This window comes from Vulpes lagopus, chromosome 21, assembly GCF_018345385.1.
Source record: "Vulpes lagopus strain Blue_001 chromosome 21, ASM1834538v1, whole genome shotgun sequence".
NCBI lineage: Eukaryota > Metazoa > Chordata > Mammalia > Carnivora > Canidae > Vulpes > Vulpes lagopus.
Window position 1 is genome coordinate 44,895,019 of NC_054844.1, and position 20,998 is coordinate 44,916,016.

General features: G+C 53.8%; 1 protein-coding gene across 1 annotated transcript in view; it reads left to right on the forward strand.

Annotated features, from left to right (window-relative positions):
* The window catches only part of NCKAP1L (NCK associated protein 1 like), a 38,082-nt gene that overhangs the window by 14,711 nt on the left and 2,373 nt on the right, over positions 1-20,998 (forward strand). Inside the window, exons 15-30 of the mRNA XM_041736956.1 lie at positions 14-72; positions 279-424; positions 1,571-1,703; positions 1,988-2,107; positions 4,487-4,629; positions 4,928-5,059; positions 6,346-6,564; positions 8,188-8,318; positions 12,015-12,112; positions 12,231-12,324; positions 12,485-12,567; positions 13,057-13,137; positions 16,051-16,144; positions 17,053-17,169; positions 17,771-17,880; positions 19,839-19,928. Coding sequence (XP_041592890.1) covers positions 14-72; positions 279-424; positions 1,571-1,703; positions 1,988-2,107; positions 4,487-4,629; positions 4,928-5,059; positions 6,346-6,564; positions 8,188-8,318; positions 12,015-12,112; positions 12,231-12,324; positions 12,485-12,567; positions 13,057-13,137; positions 16,051-16,144; positions 17,053-17,169; positions 17,771-17,880; positions 19,839-19,928 — 1,850 coding nt within the window. The remainder of the gene's footprint in view (positions 1-13; positions 73-278; positions 425-1,570; positions 1,704-1,987; positions 2,108-4,486; positions 4,630-4,927; positions 5,060-6,345; positions 6,565-8,187; positions 8,319-12,014; positions 12,113-12,230; positions 12,325-12,484; positions 12,568-13,056; positions 13,138-16,050; positions 16,145-17,052; positions 17,170-17,770; positions 17,881-19,838; positions 19,929-20,998) is intronic.

The window sequence follows — 20,998 nt, forward strand, 5'->3', positions numbered from 1 at the left end:
GCTTTTCTTGCAGTTGATAGTGGAGAGAAATTTGAATTCTCTGGACTGAGGCTGGACTGGTTCCGTCTACAGGTAGGGCTGTTCCTGTTAATGGTCTCCCATTCTGAAGCTTCTTCATCCCCGGCAGTCCCTTCTCTTTTTATTTCCTAATCTCTCCTGATTCAACATTGAAAACTGCTAATTGGCAGGACAAACCCTAGCCAAACTGTAGCTCCAAGGCTCGCAGTCCTTTTCATTTATCTTGCTCTTCTCCACCCTTTTCCTAACTCCAACCACAGGCATATACCAGTGTGGCTAAGGCTCCCCTGCACCTGCACGAGAACCCTGACTTAGCCAAGGTGATGAATCTCATTGTCTTTCACTCCCGAATGCTGGACTCCGTAGAGAAAGTACTGGTGGAAACTTCTGACTTGTCTACTTTTTGGTATGTCCTTATTCAGAGATCTTTATCATTTGACCCAATCTCTTCCCAGGTCTCTGTGGAGAATGGCAGTTCCTTCCTGCAGATGGGAAAATCTTGTTTTCTTTGAGGCCTCCGTAGAGGCAGATGCTCCGACTCACTCGTTCCACGTTCTACCAAGTGATAGGACTCTGAAGTTGATTTCCTTTCGTTTTGACTTTCTTTAGGATAATTATCTGGGATAATTCATCAGTGTATCTTTTGCCACATTATTATCTTTGGAACTTTCTTCAGCTTCTTTGTATTCTTGGTACCTTGTGAATTAAAAGAGACACAGAAAATGTGGAGTTTTCGTGGAAAGAGCTGAGAGTAATCGAGAGAGCTGGAGAATAGGGCCTTTGGAGAATGAAGCTTAGTTTGTCTTCCTCAGGTATCATTATCATTCAGCATTTATCAAGTGGCCACTGTCGTACATAACTCTATCCTTTGGTAGATCAAACCAACGACACGACATGTTGGCTCTGCTCTCTGCATTCAGTACAGGTGGGGAAATACAAGGTTCATATGTGAAAAGGACATCGACATGGTAATTTCAAGCACAGGAAAGCATATAAAGGGTGCACGGTGTTGAGCAGATGCAGGATTAAGGAAAGATTAGTATCATGGGATTAGCCTGAGAGGGTTTTCTGGATCCTGAGTGGTTGAATTTTAGGAGAGATATGAATTAATATTACTGAAGGACTTCTAAATCCGGAAGAATGGCCCAAATCATGCAGAGATTCTGAGGAAAGAATAGCAAATTTTGTACAAGATTGAGGAAGAAGATTAGCACTAAACTGCTGTGGGGTCCAATATAAAACTCCAAAAGGGTTAAGTTTCTTGGCTTCCTGTCTACTTTAAGAGTAGAGAAATATGGGGCACTTGGCTGGCTAAGTTGGTAGAGCAGATGACTCTTGATCTGGGGTTCACAAGTTTAAGCCCCGTGTTGGCCATAGAGCTTACTTAAAAAAAAAAAAAGGAGTAGGGAAATGAAGAAGGGCGGGGTGAAGAGCAATAAATATTTGTTGAAAGAATGAATATCCTTTCCACCTCAAAGGTACCAGCTCCTAAACCCTGGTTCTGAATCTCCTTCCCCCTTTTCTTTTTTTTTTTCTTTCCCCTTTTCTGCAGCTTCCACCTCCGTACCTTTGAGAAGATGTTTACCATGACCCTGGAGGAGCCTACCATGTTGCGTTATGCCATTGCTTTCCCCCTGATTTGTGCTCATTTTGTCCACTGCACTCACGAGATGTGCCCAGAGGAGGTGGGTACCCTGAACTCTAACCCGGCCATCTGTCTAATCACATCTCGTCCTTGTTCCCCCAAACACAATTCCAAGTGCTGGTTTTGGTCATAAGAAGGGTTCATAGATATATGACATGTGTCCCTGGAGGTCATGGCTTGATATAGAATGTGTCCTCTCTCTGGGCCTCAGTTTCTTCTTCTGTAGAAGGAGTGGTAGCTCAGGCCAGGGGATCAGAGCAGAAAATGAGGAAGAAGTAGCTTTCTTGGTGATGACCGTTTCTTCCTTGCTCCCCCTTCCCAAAGTACCCCCACCTGAAAAACCACAGCCTTCATCACTGCAACTCCTTCCTGGAAGAGTTGGCCAAGCAGACCAGCAACTGTGTCCTGGAGATCTGTGCTGAACAACGAAATCTGAGCGAGCAGGTAGGCTCAAAAAAACAAAAACAAAAACAAAACAAAACAAAACAAAAACAAAAAACAAAACAAAACAAAAAAAACACCAAAAACACCAAAAAGCCTTCAGTCTCTGTTTCTGTTCCCCTCTGTTGACCTTGTCTTCCTCTCAAAAGCCAAGTTCTCTAACCCTTTCTCTCAAGTAGGGGTAGGGCTTTGTGTACTTGAGTTTATGGTAGGTTTTATTTTGTTTTTTTCTTGGTGTAGTTCCATCAGTCTTTACTCCCTCGGGACTAGATAGAGGTGTCTAAAAATACTCTTATTTGAACAGCTGCACACCAGCAAAAACAATGCTCTCATTGGAAGAGTTCTGAGAGATGGGTTAACTTTCTAATTTATTCCTCCTCCTTTCTCTGCCCTGCGTACACATACTTAGGACAGTGGCCCCCTGTGTTACCCGTCTTGTCTCACCTTTCTGCCCATCTGCACGCTAATCTGTGGCTATGTGAACATTTCCAGGCACCCCCTCTGTAATTTATTTTATTTATTATTTAATTTATTTATTTATTTTTGGCTGGTATCATAAATTTATTTTTTGTTGGTGTTCAATTTGTCAACATACAGAATAACACCCCATTTTTGAAATTTAAATTCAATTCACCAGCATATAGTACAATACCCAGTGCTCACCCCATCTAGTGCCCTCCTCAGGGCCCGTCACTCCTCTGTGTTTATCCTCAGGGCTGCTTTCTTGTCCGTCGTCTGCGTATTTTCCCCTCTCTCCCTTCCTTCGACCGACTCACGGCCCCTGGTCATGATCAGCTCAATCTAAATCTCAGAAAATTTGAAAATGAGGAGCTATTTCTGCTGTTGCCCTGGAGTCTTTTAGGTTTCCTAGACTACCCACCCTTCCTGGGTTTGAGTCAGGCTTTGTAGCAACTTTGGTAGAAGGATGAGCCGGGTTGTGTGTGTGTGTGTGTGTTGTGTGTACATATGGACAGTTAATTTTATTACTTATGTAACCTTTCCGTCTTCTCATAGGTAATGTGTGGATGAAAATAGTTTCTTCATGGAGGTAGCATAGAGATGAAGTGAAGTTGAGCATGTTAAATATTCAATACCCGATTCTCAAAGATGTCAACTGTTCTATTATTTGGTACTTACTGGGCACTAAGCTCGGGGCTGGGTTTTGGGATGGGCCCCAGAAGGAAGTTACACAATCCCTGCCCTTGGGGAATGTCCTGATTTAAGGGAAAAACGGAATAAAAATACACGTTAGAAAGAAACTTAAGTAACGGATGCAAAGAAGATAGATAAGCAAGTATGATTATGAGTATACTCATCACTCAGTTTGAATACCCACTACGTGCAAGAGACGCAGTTAAAGAGGTTTGCTCAGTGCTGTATCGGGGATGACTAGAATATGCTGTGAGTAATTGTTTTCACACACACCCGAACTTTTGCAACCAAGTGAGTGTTACCCCCTCCAAAGTTATCATTTCCAATAAATATTTGGGTGACGTTGACATTATTAATGGAGTTACGTCTTTTGGAACTAATTTTAGAATCCACCACAGACATCTTGGCGTAATTTCAGGGTTGACATATCATAGTGTCACGTCTTTTAGTGTGATTGTGAAGTAACAAAACCCGTTTTCTCACAGCCCTTAGGCTGTTCTGAGAGTGATTCCACACGGGGAGTTTCCAGACGTAGCTCTGTACATGCTCAGCAGCACGGGATGAAATGGAGAGTTCTAAGATGATTACCTTGAAGGAGACACCTGAATACACGATATCCTATTTACATTTTCTGTGCAGCTGACCCCGTATCTTGGTGAAGAGAAGGGAGGGAGAATTGGTGTTGAACCTAACTAGCAAGAAATATGCTATCTTATGAAAAAGAAAAGAAGTAGAGAGAGAGAGAGAGAGAGAGCTGCTGGCCATATGGTGAGCTTTGAGTCTTTGGAGGGCTGTATGGGTCGCTGACTCTATGGGACACAATAGGTGAGAACGTAGATGGGTGTTCCATAGAAGCAAAAACCAACTGTCTTCCCAGGTTGGAAGACCCTAGAAAGTGCAGTTGAGTGGAGCTCTTAGATCCCAACCTCTCCTTGAATGTTTCTATCAGGAAAGACCCTCAGGATGTAGGTAGGGACTTGATGACCTGATCCACAAAAGACACTGCCATTTGGAGACTTTGAGCCCTAACCATGAGGGGTATTTAGTGAAACCTGAAAGAACTGAGTGTAATTCAGATGGGCCCCCGCTAGAGAAAGAGATGCTGGAAGGAACGAGAGAGAAAGGAAGGAAGAATAAAGAACGGACAGTACTGGAGGGCCCGTTGGAGGGCTTCTTGTCAGTTTTAGGGATGACTCCCATTTCTCTACTCGCTTGTGTTTGCTCCTAAAGCTTCTACCTAAACACTGTGCCACTACCATCAGCAAGGCCAAGAATAAGAAAATGAAGCAGAAGCAGACTCCCAGGAAAGGAGAGCCCGAGAGGGACAAGCCAGGAGCTGAGAGTCACCGGAAGAACCGCAGCATCGTCACCAAGTGAGGACCGGGGCCCTTGAGGGCCAGGTGGGCAGTCCTCAAAGAAGGGAGAGCAGGCAAGAGGGAAGGTGGTGCACAGCAGGAGGACGTGGAGGTGGTGGTGGGGAATGACAGCTACGGAAAAGCACGTACAGGTGAATTTTCTCCTTTGCCTTTGAAGGCGGCACAGTGTGTGCTGGTCTAGTAGTCCTAGAAGGGGAAAGGTCTGGGGGCCGCGGGCCTGATGAGTCCCGCCCAGGTACTAGCAGGCAGAGCCAGAACCGTAATCAAGGCTCATTTTACTTTCTCCGCGTCCTAGCATGGACAAGCTACACTTGCACTTGACAGAACTGGCGCTGACAATGAGTCACGTGCACAGCTTCTCCGTGTTTGAACACACCATCTTCCCTTCCGAGTATCTCAGCAGCCATCTGGAGGCCAGGCTCAACAGGTATCGCCCTTCCCTCGTCTTGGACGTTGGCCTCGGATGTTGGCTCTGAAAGCCGGGTCCTGTGAGCTTCTTCTTGGTGGTCATTCTGATGCGGACCACCTGGCGTAGGCCTCAAGTGTCTTTATTAAAATCCAATTAGGGGATCCCTGGGTGGCGCAGCGGTTTGGCGCCTGCCTTTGGCCCAGGGCGCGATCCTGGAAACCCGGGATCGAATCCCACGTCGGGCTCCCGGTGCATGGAGCCTGCTTCTCCCTCTGCCTGTGTCTCTGCCTCTCTCTCTCTGTGTGTGACTATCACACACACACACACACACACACAAATCCAATTAGAAAAAGGGTCCCAAGCTTCTACACGGGGTGTAGGGGGGACAACCAGAATTGATCACCACCGGCTCAACAGAGTGAGCAGGGCTCTTGCAGTCAGCAGACCTGTGCTGACAGCCTGGCCCTGGGCTAAGACCCTGGAGCAGGGATCGACTTGTCTGAGCCTCAGTTTCTGATCCCGTAAATGAGGATGATGACATGTGCCTCACGGTGACAACTACCTGTGGTTGAGAATTGGAATAGAATTAAAGGTGGTAAATTACGAGGACAACGTTCCTGGCGTGCGTAGGCTTTGATAAGATACGTTCCCTCCCCTCCACTGTGCCTCTCTGTCCACTGCTCCCAGAAGGAGGAGGAACATTCCTGATACTGGAGTTGGATGCTGTAGTCAGCAATTAGGGGAACGAAGGGAAGAGTTGTTTCGAACAACCCCCTAGTCTGCTATGTCTTGTTTTTACAATATGTTATATATTCACTCGAGTTGCCAGGGAAGGCTGCTTGAGGAAGCAGACATTTGAATAATGAAGGAAGCGAGGAAGCCAAGTCTGCGACTATCCGGGAAAGAGCATCCTAGGTAGAGGAACTGGCCAGTGCAAAGGCTTCCGAGGTGGGAGCCTGCCTGGAATGCTCAGGGGACACAGGGGAGGCTGGTGAGGCTGGAGCAGGATGAGCCAGGGGCGGATGGGGCGGCTGTGGGGTTAGAGAGGTCGCGGGAGTGGCAGACTGTGCAGGTGTTTCTGTGTCATTGTGAGCACTTTGATTTTTATTCTGAGTGAGACGGGGGGGGGGGGGGGGGGACACCTGTGCAGGAACGGGGAACGCACCTACCTTCTAGGGTTGCTATGAGACTCAAAGGAGATATCGCGTGTACTTAAATCCTAGCACAGCGCCGGGCACACAGCGCAGATATGCTGTTACGGTGTCTAGTGTTATGATTGTGATTGTGGTTTTTTAATCACCCAGAGCCATTGTGTGGCTGGCTGGCTACAACGCCGCGACCCAGGAGATTGCAAGGCCTTCTGAGCTGTTGGCAGGAGTCAAGGCGTATATCAGCTTCATACAGTCGCTGGCCCAGTTTGTGGGCGCCGATGTTTCCAGAGTCATCCGCAACGCCCTCCTCCAGCAGACACAGCCACTGGATTCGTGCGGGGAACAGACAATCACCACGCTCTACACAAACTGGTCAGTGTTGCTTGTCCTCTTCCACCTTTGTTAGCACTTTTTCCTTTAATGGTCAGACCTCGGGTCCAGGTGTTTCAGCTCCCAGGGTCACAGACCCCCACACGGGCTTGTTTCTGCTCGACAACTGGCGCAGTAAGTGGGGGCAAACCCAGACCCCCTTTATGTCCATGGAGGATGTTATGTGTAACTCCATTCCTTTTATTTATTTTATTTATTTATTTTTAAAAAAGATTTTATTTATTTATTCATGAGAGACACAGAGAGAGAGGCAGAGACCCAGGCAGAGGGAGAAGCAGGCTCCATGCAGGGAGCCCGACGTGGGACTCGATCCCGGGTCTCCAGGGTCACGCCCTGGGTTAAAGGCAGCTGAGCCACCCGGGCTGCCCTCTTTTTTTTTTTTTTTTTTTTTAAGATTTATTTATTTTAGAGAGAGCTGGAGTGCTTGCATGTGAGTGGGGAGGAGCGGAGGGAGGAGAAGGGGAGGGTCCCAGGGACACTCTGCTGAGTGGGAGCCCGGTGCAGGCCTTGCCCCCGTGACCCTGAGACCAGGACCTGAGCTGGAGCCAGAGTCGGATGCTCAGCGGCCTGAGCCACCCGGGCGGCCCTGACCTTTGTCCCTGGGTCGCTGGTACTTAGTGGCCCTTTCCTGCATTCTCCGTGTTTAGTTTCAGTGCTCTCTCTTCCCTTTCTGGAGTTCTCCGATCTCTCATTTTGCCCGGCTCCTCTCCTGAGGACGGTGCGTGTGACCCCTGCGACGCCGGATCTGCAGGGCAGCTCACCTGTGACACGCAGCTCGGGCCAGCAGGGTGGCTCCATGGGCCGGGCCTGCTCTCCGGAGCCCGAGGAGGCGGGAGCGGGCAGCCTTGGAGGCCCGAAGGCGGGAGAGGCTGGACTCCTGCCTCCTGAGCCACTGGGTGGCGTCCTGATCCCAGTGTCAGCTCCGTGGTGGCAGCAGCGGCCGAAGGGCCCGCGGGCTCGGGCCTGGGCCGGTTCGCAGAGGCCCGCGGGGCGGTCAGGAGGTCGGAGGTCGGGCCTCGAGGCCTGGCGCTGGGCCTCCGCAGTGGCCTCCGCTACCTCCGCCCCGGTCACTGCCCGCCGACGCCTTCCTTTTAACGTAAAATCTTCCAGTTTCAGAACGTTGACAACAAGTTCAAATTAAAAGAGGAAACCGGCCTTAGGGCGGTGGCTGGCTTTGGCCCGTGGGTGGCGGGACTCGTGGGAGGCCGGGGCCGGGGCAGGTGTGGCCGGCCCAGCTCCTGGCCGCTGCGAGAGGCCGTCTGTGCCGCCCGAGGTCAGGGTCGGGCAGTGTCTGGACACCGGGTCGCCGCCCGGGCCTCATCGGGCCGTCGAGGCTCAGCGGCTCTCAGACGGGCCCGTCAGGAGGGGTGTTTCCTCGGCCGCTTGGGCTCGGCTTACCTGGCGGGGAGGCCGGGAAGGGCCGGGAAGGGCGGGGGCCGGGGCGTGCCCGCTGTGCCCTGCCGCCCGGGGAGGCACCTGCTCGCGGGCCAGCACCGTCCCAGGCCGCCACCCGTCTCCGGGTCCCCCCGCCCCCCGCAGCCCTGGCAGAGCCTGTGCCCTGAGCCGGGCGGCCGCTGACGCCGGGGCTGCCCGGGCCCCCCGCAGGTACCTGGAGGGTCTGCTGAGACAGGCCAGCAGCGGGACCATCACCCTGGCCCCGGCCATGCAGGCCTTCGTCAGCCTGCCCAGAGAGGGGGAGCAGAACTTCAGCGCCGAGGAGTTCTCCGACGTCTCTGGTGAGCCCAGCGCGGGGCCCTGTCAGGGAGCTGCGCCTTGGCCCCGACGCGCCCGACTCTCCCGCTGCCCGGGCTCGTGCCCGCGCCCTCCGCAGCCCTGTGGCAGGCCGTGCTGGGGACTGGCCGGGGTGGCAGGGGCACAGGGAGGCGGGGCGAGGCCGGGCACTCAGGTCCCGGAGAGGGTTTGTTTTGATTTATTTTATTTTTATTTATTTAATTTTTTTAGGGTTTGTTTTTAGAAGGGTGGTAAAGAGTTATTTTCTATTTCCACACAGAATAAAGAGTGAGGCATACAATGAAGGATGAAGGATATATGCGGGCAGCCCCGGGGGTGCAGCGGTTTAGCGCCGCCTGCAGCCCGGGGTGTGACCCTGGGGTCCCAGGATCGAGTCCCGTGTCAGGCTCCACGCGTGGAGCCTGCTTCTCCCTTTGCTTGTGTGTCTGCCTCTCTCTCTCTTTCTCTAAATAAGTAAAATCTTTAAAAAAATAAAAATAGGATAAAGGATACATGTAAAGAGAGCATTCTGATATTTGGAATTACTAAGTACTGGTCTAGTATCAGGGTCTCTTCTTTCCGTTTTTTTTTTTTTTTTGGTCTTTAAAAAATTTTTATTTAAATTCAATTTACCAGCATATAGTATGATGCCCTGTGATCACCTCCCCATGTGGCATCTTCCTTCTTAGGGATATTTTATTTTATTTTATTTTATTATTTTATTTTATTTTTATTTTAATTTTATTTTTATTTTATTTTATTATTTTATTTTATTTTTATTTTATTTTATATTTTATTTTATTATTTTATTTTTATTTTATTATTTTATTTTATTTTTATTTTATTTTATATTTTATTTTATTATTTTATTTTATTTTTATTTTATTTTATATTTTATTTTATTATTTTATTTTTATTTTATTATTTTATTTTATTTTATATTTTATATTTTATTTTATTATTTTATTTTTATTTTATTTTATTATTTTATTTTATTTTATATTTTATATTTTATTTTATTATTTTATTTTATATTTTATTATTTTATTTTATATTTTATTTTATTTTATATTTTATTTTATCATTTTATTTTATTATTTTATTTTATTTTATTTTATTTTATTTTATTTTATTTTATTTTATTTTATTTTATATTTCTTTAAGGCATACATTTTAGGGCCATACTGAGCCAGAGCTTGAATTGCTAATGTGTACCAGTGATGATAAAATAATAGCCGACATTCACTGTGGGCTGAGTTCTGAATGTTCACACGCATTAATTCCTTTAATCTTCACAATGGCTTTGAGACAGGCGCTCCCATTACCCCCGGTTTACAGATGAGGACCCCGAGACACAGGGAGGTGAAGGAGCTTGCCTGAGGTCACACAGGCCGTAAATGGTGGGACCGGGATTTCAGCTCAAGGTAGTTAAATTCTGGAACCTGGGTGCTTGACCGTGTGCATGCGGCTCCCCAGTGTGTACACGGGCCTCCGTGTCTCAAGGCCTGCCGGCAAGGTGCACGGAGCGAAAGGGTTGGGGAGTCGTTCTTTTTGTTTTAAAGAGGGCCGGCAGCCATACAGATCCTTTTTATTTATTTATTTTTAAGATTTTATTTATTTATTCACGAGAGACATGCACAGAGAGAGGCAGAGACCCAGGCAGAGGGAGAAGCAGGCTCCATGCAGGGAGCCCTACTCGGGACCGGATCCCGGGACCCCGGGGTCACGCCCTGGGCTGAAGGCGGCGCTCAACCGCTGAGCCCCCCAGGGATCCCCGAGACCCTTTCTAATGGATTTGTTCACTGCCGGATGACCTGGGGTACTGCGTCCTCCTTCCTCTCACCTCCATATAAACCGGGGCTTCTGCGTGGTGTCTGGGGCAGGTGGGGGATGCCTCCACGACCCTGCCTTCCCCGCTCTTCCCTGCCCTGCTGCCCGCGTGGTGGTGGTGCAGGTGGTGGGCGCTGTTATGAGGGAGCCCCCGGCCCTGTGGTCCAGCCCCGTCTCCTTCTGACCCTCCTCATTCTGACTCCCTCGTAAGCTGACCCTACTCTTTGCCTGTTGGAGGTTTCAGATGTCCCCTCTCATCAACTCCACCCACAAACTGTAGGCAGCATCTAAAATCAGCTTTAGGTCTTGCTGACAACTGATTAGCAGCAGGAGGTAAGGCTGGTTCCCCCTGCTACCACCCCCACCCCAATTTCCCTGAGTTACCATGGTGATGGGGCAATGCTACTGTAAAAATAGATAGATGGAAAGAGAAGGATGCCCCAGGGTTACTAGCCTGGATTTGAGAAGACTCGAGCGAGGAGGTTTGGTGGATCCCAACTGGGGGCTCATGTCTCTTCCCTCTGGAGCTCGCAGTTCGCCTCCTCTTCTCTGCCGGCCATTTTAGCATCAGCAAGTTGACCCGGTGCAAAGTGTTGTTTCTAGGGCTCAGCTCAGTTGTTCCTACTGTAGATAGGAGAGGCCACAAATGTGTAGGGTTTTGCCCAGACAGGGCTCTGACCAGTTCCACTTCCTCCGTCCTGGGTGGAGGCAGAGATCCACTGGGCCTGCCTTCAAGGACTAGAGGGTGAGCCTTGACTTCTTTCCTCTCTGAACTCTTACTGTGTTTTATCTTTAAAAAATATTTTATTTATTTATTCATGAGACACAGAGAGAGAGAGAGAGAGAGAGGCAGAGACACAGGCGGAGGGAGAAGCAGGCTCCATGTGGGGCGCCCGACGTGGGACTCGATCCTCGATCCCGGGTCTCCAGGATCATGCCCTGGGCTGAAGGCGGCGCTAAACCGCTGAGCCACCCGGGCTGCCCTTGGCTACTGTTTCTAATGGGATTTCCCCAGGCAGGTTTCACTCAATTCACGCAGGACCAGAAGCAGGATGGGTAGGGACGGGTCAGGCATCCGGGCGGACCAGAGGAAGAAGGATTCAGAGGAAACAACACCTGGGATTCTGGGGACGCGTGTTGATTATGAAAAAGAGAAGGTAGCTGGAGGAGAGCAAGATTTGGACAGCGAGGAGAGCGGAGGGGGAGCGTGGAGGACGCCCGACCTTAGATGAGGGACCAGTTGTGGTGTCTAGGTAAGGGGCGGCACATTGCGCCAGGCGGGGCTCGGGTCCCAGCCCTGGGCTTGGTTAAGTGACCTTGGGCGAGCTTCACTCTCCTGTGTCTGGTGAACCAGAACGATGTGCCTGTGCCGTCGGCCTCGGCGGCTGTTAAGGGTTATGGTACCAACAGCCCTTTTGTCGGAGATGCCGCAGGTTTCTTAGGGTGGTACCTTGTCTCGGGATGGTACCGTATTTATGTACCAACTCTGAAGAATTCAGGGCAGATCGTACTTTCTTCGCTCTACGGAGAAGTAAGTTGAGGCCCAGGAAGGGTCAGTGCCTCCAGGCCCGACCTGTCCTGGAGGTCGCACAGCAACCCCGAGAGCAACACCCAGGCGCCGCCCAAGGGCGCTCGGGGGCACACAGACGCCAGCAGAGCCCGGAGGAGATGCCGTCTGCAGACGTCTGTGCGCAGCAGCCGGGAGGTCGTCTGTGCCACGGGCGGGCCAGACCCGCCACCCGAGTGGACCCCAGGCCACTCTTGCCCCCCAGCTTCCCACTTCCTCTCCTTGACGGAGGACACCGCGCGCGCTCGCTTACCCCGCGCCTGTCGCCCCCGCCCGCCCCGGGACGTCTGTAACTCTCTTGCAGAGATGCGGGCCTTGGCGGAGCTCTTGGGCCCCTATGGCATGAAGTTCCTGAGCGAGAACCTGATGTGGCACGTGACCTCTCAGATTGTGGAGCTGAAGGTACCGTGGGAGCTGGGCCCGGGAGAGGGGTACGGGCAGGAGACGGGGGCAGGGCCGGTGGGGACGGGCAGAGCGCGACTTGGTCTCTCCCTGCGTCGTGTCTCCGGTGCCGCTGCAGAAGCTGGTGGTGGAAAACATGGACGTGCTCGTTCAGATCCGATCCAACTTCAGCAGGGCGGACCTGATGGCTTCCCTGCTGCCCCAGCTGACAGGTGAGCCCCTCCCGGACAGGAGAGGAAGCTGCGGAGCGGCCTGCGGATGACGGGTGACGGGGTTCGCGGGAGGATGGGGGGTGCTAGGCTGGGTCTGTAGGAGGGAACCCATCGCTGTGGCCCTAACGTCTACTTTCCTAACGCTCTTCGTTCTCCTCAGGGGCTGATAACGTGCTGAAGCGCATGACCATCATTGGGGTCATCCTCACGTTCAGGGCCATGGCCCAGGAGGGACTTCGGGAGGTGAGCCGGAGGGTCGGGGCTGCCCCGGGATCGGACGCCTGCGAGGGCAGGCTTGGGATGAGAGGTGGTAGAAACACACGGTGAACACCGGGGAAAAGAAGGGGCTTGGTATGGTGGAGGTCCTGCAGGGGCTGTGGGGCACGACGAGTGGAGGACCCCGGAGGCATGGCGAGAGGGGCAGTGTGGGAGGCCGGCTGGGTCCCTCTAAGTCCAGGCCCCCCCTTTTAAAAAAGATTTTATTTATTTATTCATGAGATACACACACACAGAGAGGCAGGGACACAGGCAGAGGGAGAAGCAGGCTCCCTGCAGGGAGCCCGATGCAGGACTCGATCCCGGGACCCCAGGATCACACCCTGGGCCGAAGGTGACGCTCAACTGCTGAGCCACCCCGGGGCCCCAAGTCCAGGCCCTTTTTATGTTCGTGTCCATCCATCTCTGAAGGTACTGGCACCTCCCTGGGACCCACGTGTCTTCTGTCTCTTGCAGGTGTTCTCCTCCCACTGCCCGTTCCTAATGGGTCCCATTGAGTGCCTGAAGGAGTTTGTCACCGCGGACACAGACATCAAGGTACGGGGCCGTGTGAAGTACAATCCCCTCGGGAGATCTGTGTCGTCAAAGAGGACGTGGCCGGGATCTAGTAAGGGAAGGGGACGGGGGCTCTGAGGAAGACTGTAGGGAGCTGAGCCAGCCTTTGAACAGGGACGCGCCGGCGGGGATTTTGTGGAGCGAGAGCGCTGGTCAGATAATATTCCTGGAGAGCGAGCGAGCGAGCGAGGGCCGCGCTGGGGAGACTCGGGGTGGAGAGCCGGGGCACCGGGCTGAGCTGCGGGAGCTGGGGAGCCGCTCCCGGGACGGGCGGAGATCTAGGCTAGTGTCCGTCGGTGTCCACCTCGAGTGGGCACAGGATACCCAACCTCGTGCAAACACCGCCCCTCCTCAAGCAGGAGCTTAGGCCCTTCTTTGTAAGAAGATTTATTGCTTCCGTCCCCAGCCACCCTGCCTGCCCTCAGTTTCCCTTTCCTGGCGTTTCCTTTCTCTTGGTTCTGAAACCTTTGGGCGCCTCCGGCTCAGGCCCCCAGTCGCTACAGAGATGGAGAAAGGACCAGAGGCTTCTGCGGGCTCCCAGGAAAAGGGCCATCTCCCTGCCGCCCACGTCCCGCCCGGGGACGGGGCCTTCCAACGCGAGGGCCGGCCGCTTGTCTTACAGTGGGTCCCTCTCGGGGACAGAGGTCTGAGAGTAGCAGGGAGTCGGCTCGCAGGGGGCATGGAGTTAGATGTCGAGGAAAACGTCCTTCCCCTTGAGATCAGAAAAGCCGTGACATCTCCCCTCTGTCTGCCCGGCGTTGCGGCCGTCGGAGCCCCGTGGGTTTGGTGTTGCCCGTGGGGTGAACCGGGCTTTCTGACAGCCGCTGATGCTGGGCCGCGCTGCGGGCTGTCGGGGGCTCCCGGCGCCACTGAGTGTTAGGATCAGCTCAGCAGGTGGGAGCAGAGAAGGGAGGATGCGGCCCCTCCGGCCTGTCTGCCCGTCCCGTCCGGCAGATACTGTTAGGCCTCAGGGGGTGCGCCGATTAGGGAAACAGAGAATAGGACTCCCTGCAGTCATCCCTCCCTTCCTCCGGAACACCCAGGCTGTGCACGGGTCCCCATCTCCCCTGCCGTGGTTGCCCTGAGCACGGAGACTTAAATAAAGGGCAGAGCAGGGCCCGGCGAGGCTTTGCGGTCCGTGGGTGGACTGGTGCGGCCGTAGGGCACGTTGCATGAGACACCCCACTCGGTTGTCTACTCTTGAAACAAGGGTCCTTGTTCTCTCGGAACATTGTTTTTTTTTTTTTTTTTAAATAATTTACTTATTTATTTTAGAGGGGCGGGAGGGGCAGAGGGAGAGACCACGCGTCCAGCGGACGGAGCTCCACGCTGAGCTCGGAGCCCAACTTGGAACTCGATCTCACGACCCTGAGATCACGCCCCGGGCCAAAAGCAAGGGTGGGACGCAACCCTGACTGCACCACCCAGGTGCTCCGTCTCTCAGAACATTTCAAAGTGATTTAAAAAAAAAAAAATCTCACGTGAGGTCTAAATGTTTGGCACGGGAGTCGGGGTGTGGGGCTATTTCCCGGGAACCTGATTTTAAGTACGACAAGAGAGTCAAGTATCCATCAGTAAATACTGATCTAATGCCTTCTGGTGCTTAGCCTTGTGTTAGAAACTAAGAGGAGTGGGGTGCCTGGGGGCTCAGTGGGTTAAGCACCTGCCTTCAGCTCAGGTCACGATCCCAGGTCCTGGGATCCAGCCCTGCATGGAGCTCCCTCTCCCTCTGCCCCTCTCCCTGCTCTTGCTCTAACTCTCTCTCTCTCTCAAATAAATAAAATCCTTAAAAACCAAAACAAAAACAAAAACAAAAACAAAAAACAAACAAACAGAAAAACCACCCAAGAGGAGAAAAAGAAGCACACATTTTCTGGCTTTGAGATAAAGGAAGAGGGTAAAGGCATGACGTCTATTGGTCTGTTACAGACTGAGTGTGTAGGGTACATGTGGTCTAATTTAATCTCCACGACAGCTCTGGGGGGTATTATTATCCCAGTTTTACAGATGAGAAAACTGAGGCTCAAAGAGGCGAAGCAGCTTTTAGCCAAGGCCACACATCTAGAAAGGGGCGGTTCTGGGATTTGAACCCAGATCCTCAGAGGCCGGGAGGTTTTATTTTATTTTTTATTTATTTATTTATTTTAAAATATTTTATTTATTTATTTTTTAAATTTTTATTTATTTATGATAGTCACACACAGAGAGAGAGAGAGAGAGAGAGGCAGAGACACAGGCACAGGGAGAAGCAGGCTCCATGCACCGGGAAGCCCGACGTGGGATTCGATCCCGGGTCTCCAGGATCGTGCCCCGGGCCAAAGGCAGGAGCCAAACCGCGCCACCCAGGGATCCCTATTTTTTATTTTTTATGTCATTTATTTATTTATTTATTTTTGGAGGCTTTAAAGGGTCGTTTTCTAGGCGGTGAGATAAGCCGTAGGTCTCACCTCCTGTCGGAGAGCTGCCAATACCAGGCCTGTGTGCGATCCATGCGAGCCCCGTGGTAGAGACGGGTTGGGCCGGAGGGTTCAAGGAGGGCTTCACAGACGACCTGAGATTTGAGTTAAGCCTCGAGGGATGGGTGTCCCTGTAAGCGGAGGACAGGACGGGAGGAGAGCACATGCCCCGAGGCGTGGAGGTGAGGCCGGAGTCACCTGCAGGGATTGTAGGAAGCACTTGGGGAAAGCAGATTGAGGAAGTCAGTCTGTCCTGTGGAGCATCGAGTGCCTGACGCCAGAGGACAGCACCTGTGCTTCCCCGTAGGCAAGGGAGGGCCGGGAAAGGATCCCTAGAACACCAGAGCGCGCCCGAAGCTTAAGATCTGGGTCCAGGGATCCCAACGCCCAGCGCCTCTCCCGGGAGCCCTGTCCAGGATGCGGTTTTCCCCTCTGCTAGGTGACCCTGAGTATCTTCGAGCTGGCCTCTGCTGCAGGAGTGGGCTGCGACATTGACCCGGCGCTGGTGGCTGCCATCGCCAACCTGAAAGCCGGTAAAATTGAGGAAAGCGGGCGGGGGAGGGCTCGGGCCGTATTTTCAGGTGGGAAGACGTCAATTTGGGGTTGTCAATTCAGAGGGTACAAGCGGGGAGCTGAAGAAAGACCTAAAGTGTGGTCCCCGAGCCCCAGGCAGTTAGAGTCGCAGCCAGGTCGTGCCGGGCTGACCCGTCAGTCTGCTAAAAAATGCGAACTCTGACAGCAACCAGTACCCAGAGGGACGCAGAGTCTAGAAGGGAATCAGAGGAATGTAGATGACGCGGCGGGGGCGGGCGTCCGGGCTCTCCCCTCCCGTAGCTGGGGCTCGGTCCGTTGGGCATCTGTCTGCCTGTGGCTCAGGTGATGGTCCCGGGGTCCTGGGATCGAGCCCCACGCTGGGCTCCGGCGAGGCTGGGAGGCTGCTTCTCCGTCTCCCTTTCCCTCTGCCCTCCCCCCACTCGTGTTCTCACTCACGCTGCTCTCTCTTAAGTAAACAAAAAATCTTAACAACAACAAAAAAAGGCAAGAATCACCTTGACACTGTTGGCTTCTTTGTGCGGCCTCCTGTTTTCTCTCACTTTTCCCGTTTTCCTCCCCATACTCGGAGCGGGATGACACCAAGGGGCTGGCATTCAGCCCTCTCAACGTGGCCAGACTGGCCCTTCTGTCTTGCTCCGGGGGGACGCCTGCCTCTCCCTGCTGCCTCCCCCCCTTCCCCCCTGCAGGCTGCCTGCGTGTCCTCGGGCCACAGGTCGGCTAAGAGCTCTGCTCCAGGGGCCGGGACACGGGCGGGTCCTGGCCCCTGAGCAGGAAGGGCTCACCTGCTTTACCGAGCGTGTCCTGGGTACTTGTCCCGTGACCCTCGGGCAGTCCTGGGAACAGAGCTGCGCGGGCCGGGCCTCACTGTCCTCTCCCGTCCTACCAGATACTTCATCCCCCGAGGAGGAGTATAAGGTGGCCTGCCTGCTCTTGGTCTTCCTGGCCGCTTCGCTCCCGCTCCTGGCCACCGACCCCGCTTCCTTCTTCAGCATCGAGAAGGACGGTAAGTGGGCCGGCGGCGCTTGCAGCCCCTGGAGGGACCCGTGCGCTTCTCCCAGGCTCCTGGGGCCGGGGGGTGGGATGGAAACCTCTGCCGGGAGGAGCCAGACTTCTGACTCAGGTGTAGTTTTGTTTCAAAAGACACTTGAGAATGAACTATTGGGGATCCCCGGGGCGCTCAGCAGTTTAGCGCCTGCCTTTGGCCCAGGGCGTGATCCTGGAGACCCGGGATCGAATCCCACGTCGGGCTCCCTGCACGGAGCCTGCTTCTCCCTCTGCCTGTGTCTCTGTGTCTGTCTCTCTCTCTGTGTGTCTATCATGAATAAACAAATAAAATATTTTTTTAAAAAAAGAGAATGAACTATCTGCAAAATTCAATCCCGGTGGAATTTTTTAAGGATCATCCTTCTCCTAATATCCAAATATCGCCTCATATTTCTTAGGGATCTCATCCCCACATGCCTCCTGGTCCTTTTGGTGTCAAACGGCCGGCAGGGGGTGGGCGGGGGTCTCGCCTGAACAGGCTGAGGGTACCAGCCAGGGCCAGCCCGGCGCAGCTCACGTGTCCCCTTCGCTTCTCCCCGCTTCTGTCAATCATGACCCAGGTTACAACAACAACATTCACTGCCTGACCAAAGCCATCATCCAGGTGTCCGCTGCCCTCTTCACGCTCTACAACAAGAACATCGAGACGCACCTCAAGGAGTTTCTGGTGGTGAGTGTGGCCCCGGGGTACATGACTTAAGTCCCCAGACGCGGTTGCTGGGTGCCCCGGAGGCCAACCTGTCACCTAATTCGTTCCGTGAGGGAGGGGCCACCCTGTGAAGGGCCGGAGGTGTCAGCCTCCACCTGATCACCTGGAGCGTTGGACTGAGTCCGTGAATCGTGAGTCGTGGTTCTGGATCTGCCAGTAAGAGCTTGTGGGACCTCTGAAGAGCCAAACTTCGGGGGCCTCGTTTTGCCCATTTATTCAATAGGGAGGTGACGCCGAATCTGCGATTCATTACCTTGGGGTGCGTAGAATATCCTATAGGGAGCTTGTTGAAATACAGACTCCTGATCCTTGAGCCAGACGTGCAAGGGTGGAATGTTCCGGGGTGAGCCCAGGCCTCTGTTTTTTTTAAAAAACAATTAATTTAAAAGTAAGAATGAATTATTGTTTATTTTTATTAAGAGACTGAGACCTGAGATCAAGAGTCAGACGCTCAACCGACTGAGCCACCCAGGCGCCCCCACTCCTCTGTTTTTAATGAGGTCTCCAGGGGATCTGGTGCACAGTCAAGTCGGAGACGCCAAGTTTTAGAGCCTATAAGGCCCTTTCCAGCTTTGCTTTTGTTTATTTATTTTAAATATTTTATTTATTTATTCATGAGAAACACAGAGAGAGACATAGAGGCAGAGACACAGGCAGAGGGAGAAGCAGGCTCCATGCAGGGAGCCCGACGCGGAACTCGATTCCAGGACCTCAGGGTCACGCAACCGCGGAGCCAGCCAGGCGCCCCCCCACTTTCCGCCTTTAATCCTGACCTAAAAACATCAAACTTTTTTTTTCACACTTTGCCAACTTGAGCATAAATCAGAATCACCTGGGGGATTTCTGACTCAGTACATTTGACGTGCTCGGCTGGAAAATTTGCATTTCCAAGTCCCCCGGTGTTGCTGCTGCCTCCGTCCTGGGATCTCCCTTGGAGAGCACCCGTCCGTCTCCGTTTCTGGGACTGGAGCTTTTGATCGGGACTGGAGCTTGTAACCCACCTACCGTGGGTCACGTCCAATTTGTTTGAGGAAAGGATTGTTTTAGGAGCCATTTTTAGCCAAAGTCTGACTCCCTGTAACTACACCATTGATCTTAGTTTTGCCTCTGGGAAAACACAGCGGAAGTAATCCCTTTCCATTGCTGAAAGAGGCCCAGGAGGTTCCGCTCGGGGCCTCCGTGGAGCAGTTCCCACCCTGCGCTTCTGACGCCTGGGCCGTCACCCGCTGCGGCCCGGAGCCGGAGCACCCTCGGCCATGGGGAGCTTATTCCTTCGCAAAGCACGGGCCTGCCTAAGAACTGGGGCCTCGTCTGCTTCCTTTAGGAGGAAACACGCCCGACCCTATTCTCTTGGGCATCCTACGTTGTCCTGGGAGCGGAGGTAGCGGGCCTGGGTGTAAACTGGGCGAGCCAGCCAACCCGCGGGGCTCCGGGCCCCCTCGATGTGAATACTCCACAGATCCCTAGGGGGTGAGAAGGGACCCCCCCCCCCCCCCGACCTTACCCTGTTTGTTTGCACCGAGAGGGACCTGGGCAGGGGCTACAGTTACGACCTGCTGGGGCCTGGAGGTACACGCAGAGGACGGGCACTCGGGAGGTGACAGGAGGAGCATACGGAGCGCGGCTGCAGCGCCTCAGAGGCCCAGGCGGTCTCGGTGCAGGGGGAGGCCGCTGCGGTGGGAGCCCCGGGCCCAGCCGAGGCTGCTTGGGGGGCAGATGAGCTCTTGCTCCGGCGTCTGTCCCCAGCCCCGGCGGTCAGGCCACCTCCTGCTCCCAGGCCAGGCCGGCGCCTCTCCAGAGCCTCCCGCACCCAGCGCTTCCCAGCCCCCCTCCTGATCTTTCCTGCTCTTCCTGTGGCCTGAGGCTGTCCTCCTCTGACCTCCGAAGGCTCCGCTTTCTGACAAACGCTTCCCCCACAGGTGGCCTCCGTCAGCCTCCTGCAGCTGGGCCAAGAGACCGACAAGCTGAAGACCAGGAATCGGGAATCCATTTCTCTGCTCATGCGCTTGGTACGTGGGTGCCTCGGGCTGGTCCGGGCCGAGAGAGCAGAGGCCCGGGGTGGGGGGACGCGGCGGCCTCTGCGGCTCCCGGGTGCCGCCGCACATTCCGGTTAAGGTGCCCGACGCGTCCGCTGACCCCGGGGCAGGGCCCTCGGGGCCGAGTCCTCGGGGCTGGCCTGGTCCTGGCGGACGGCGCCCGGTGACCTGCCCTATCAGGTCCGACCGGAGGGCGGGGGTGCTGTGTCCGCGCCCCGTGGCCAGGTCACGTTTGATGTTTGATTCCACTTGCGCACGTCCCGCCACCGCGTGCCTTGTCCTTCGGAGGTGGGGGTGCGGCGGGAGCGGAGGGGGGCTCCGAGGAGGGGCGGTTGGCTGCAGAGCCCAAGACACAGAGCCGGGTGGGCCATGAGTCAGCGCCTGCCGTCTCCTTCTTCCCGAGCTGTGGGCTTTTCACTGCTTTTGGCAGAAAGTTCTGGGAACTCTGACTCAGTTAACTTAAAAAAAAAAAATCTTTTCCCCATGACCCTGTTTTCCTCTTCGACACGCTTACTCACTCCTTTGCTCCGCTCTCAGTCTGATTCCCAGGTTACCGGCGCCCTGAGATGCGTGGGCAGGGGCTCTCCCAGCCCGGCCCTCTCTGGCCTCGGGGGGCGGCTGTGCCCGTCGGGAGGGAGCCCGTGCTCCAGCTCCGGGTCGGCACTAAAGCTTCCTCGGTGGCCTTGCGCACGTCGGGGCGGCCGCACGGAGAGCTCTAGTGGGGGTCCGTGGCCGGAGTCCGGATGCACGTGCCTCCAAAATGCCGCGGCCGGGCCGGTCCCCTCCACGCTGCTCCGTGCGGAACGCTGAGGAGCCCGGGAGTCCTGAATTCGAACCTGGCCTTTCACGGGATTATAAGGGTAGATTGTGAGGGTCAAAGGATACAAGATCCTGCTGGGTCTCTCCAGTCACACGCTGCGGAGGTTGGCATGTGCACCGCCGGCCAGGCCCGCAGACGTCGGGGGCAGGCACACCGGGGACCCCCGCGGCGCCCGGAGGGTCTGTGGCTTAGCTGCGCCAGCCGGGAAGGGCCTCCGTTGGGC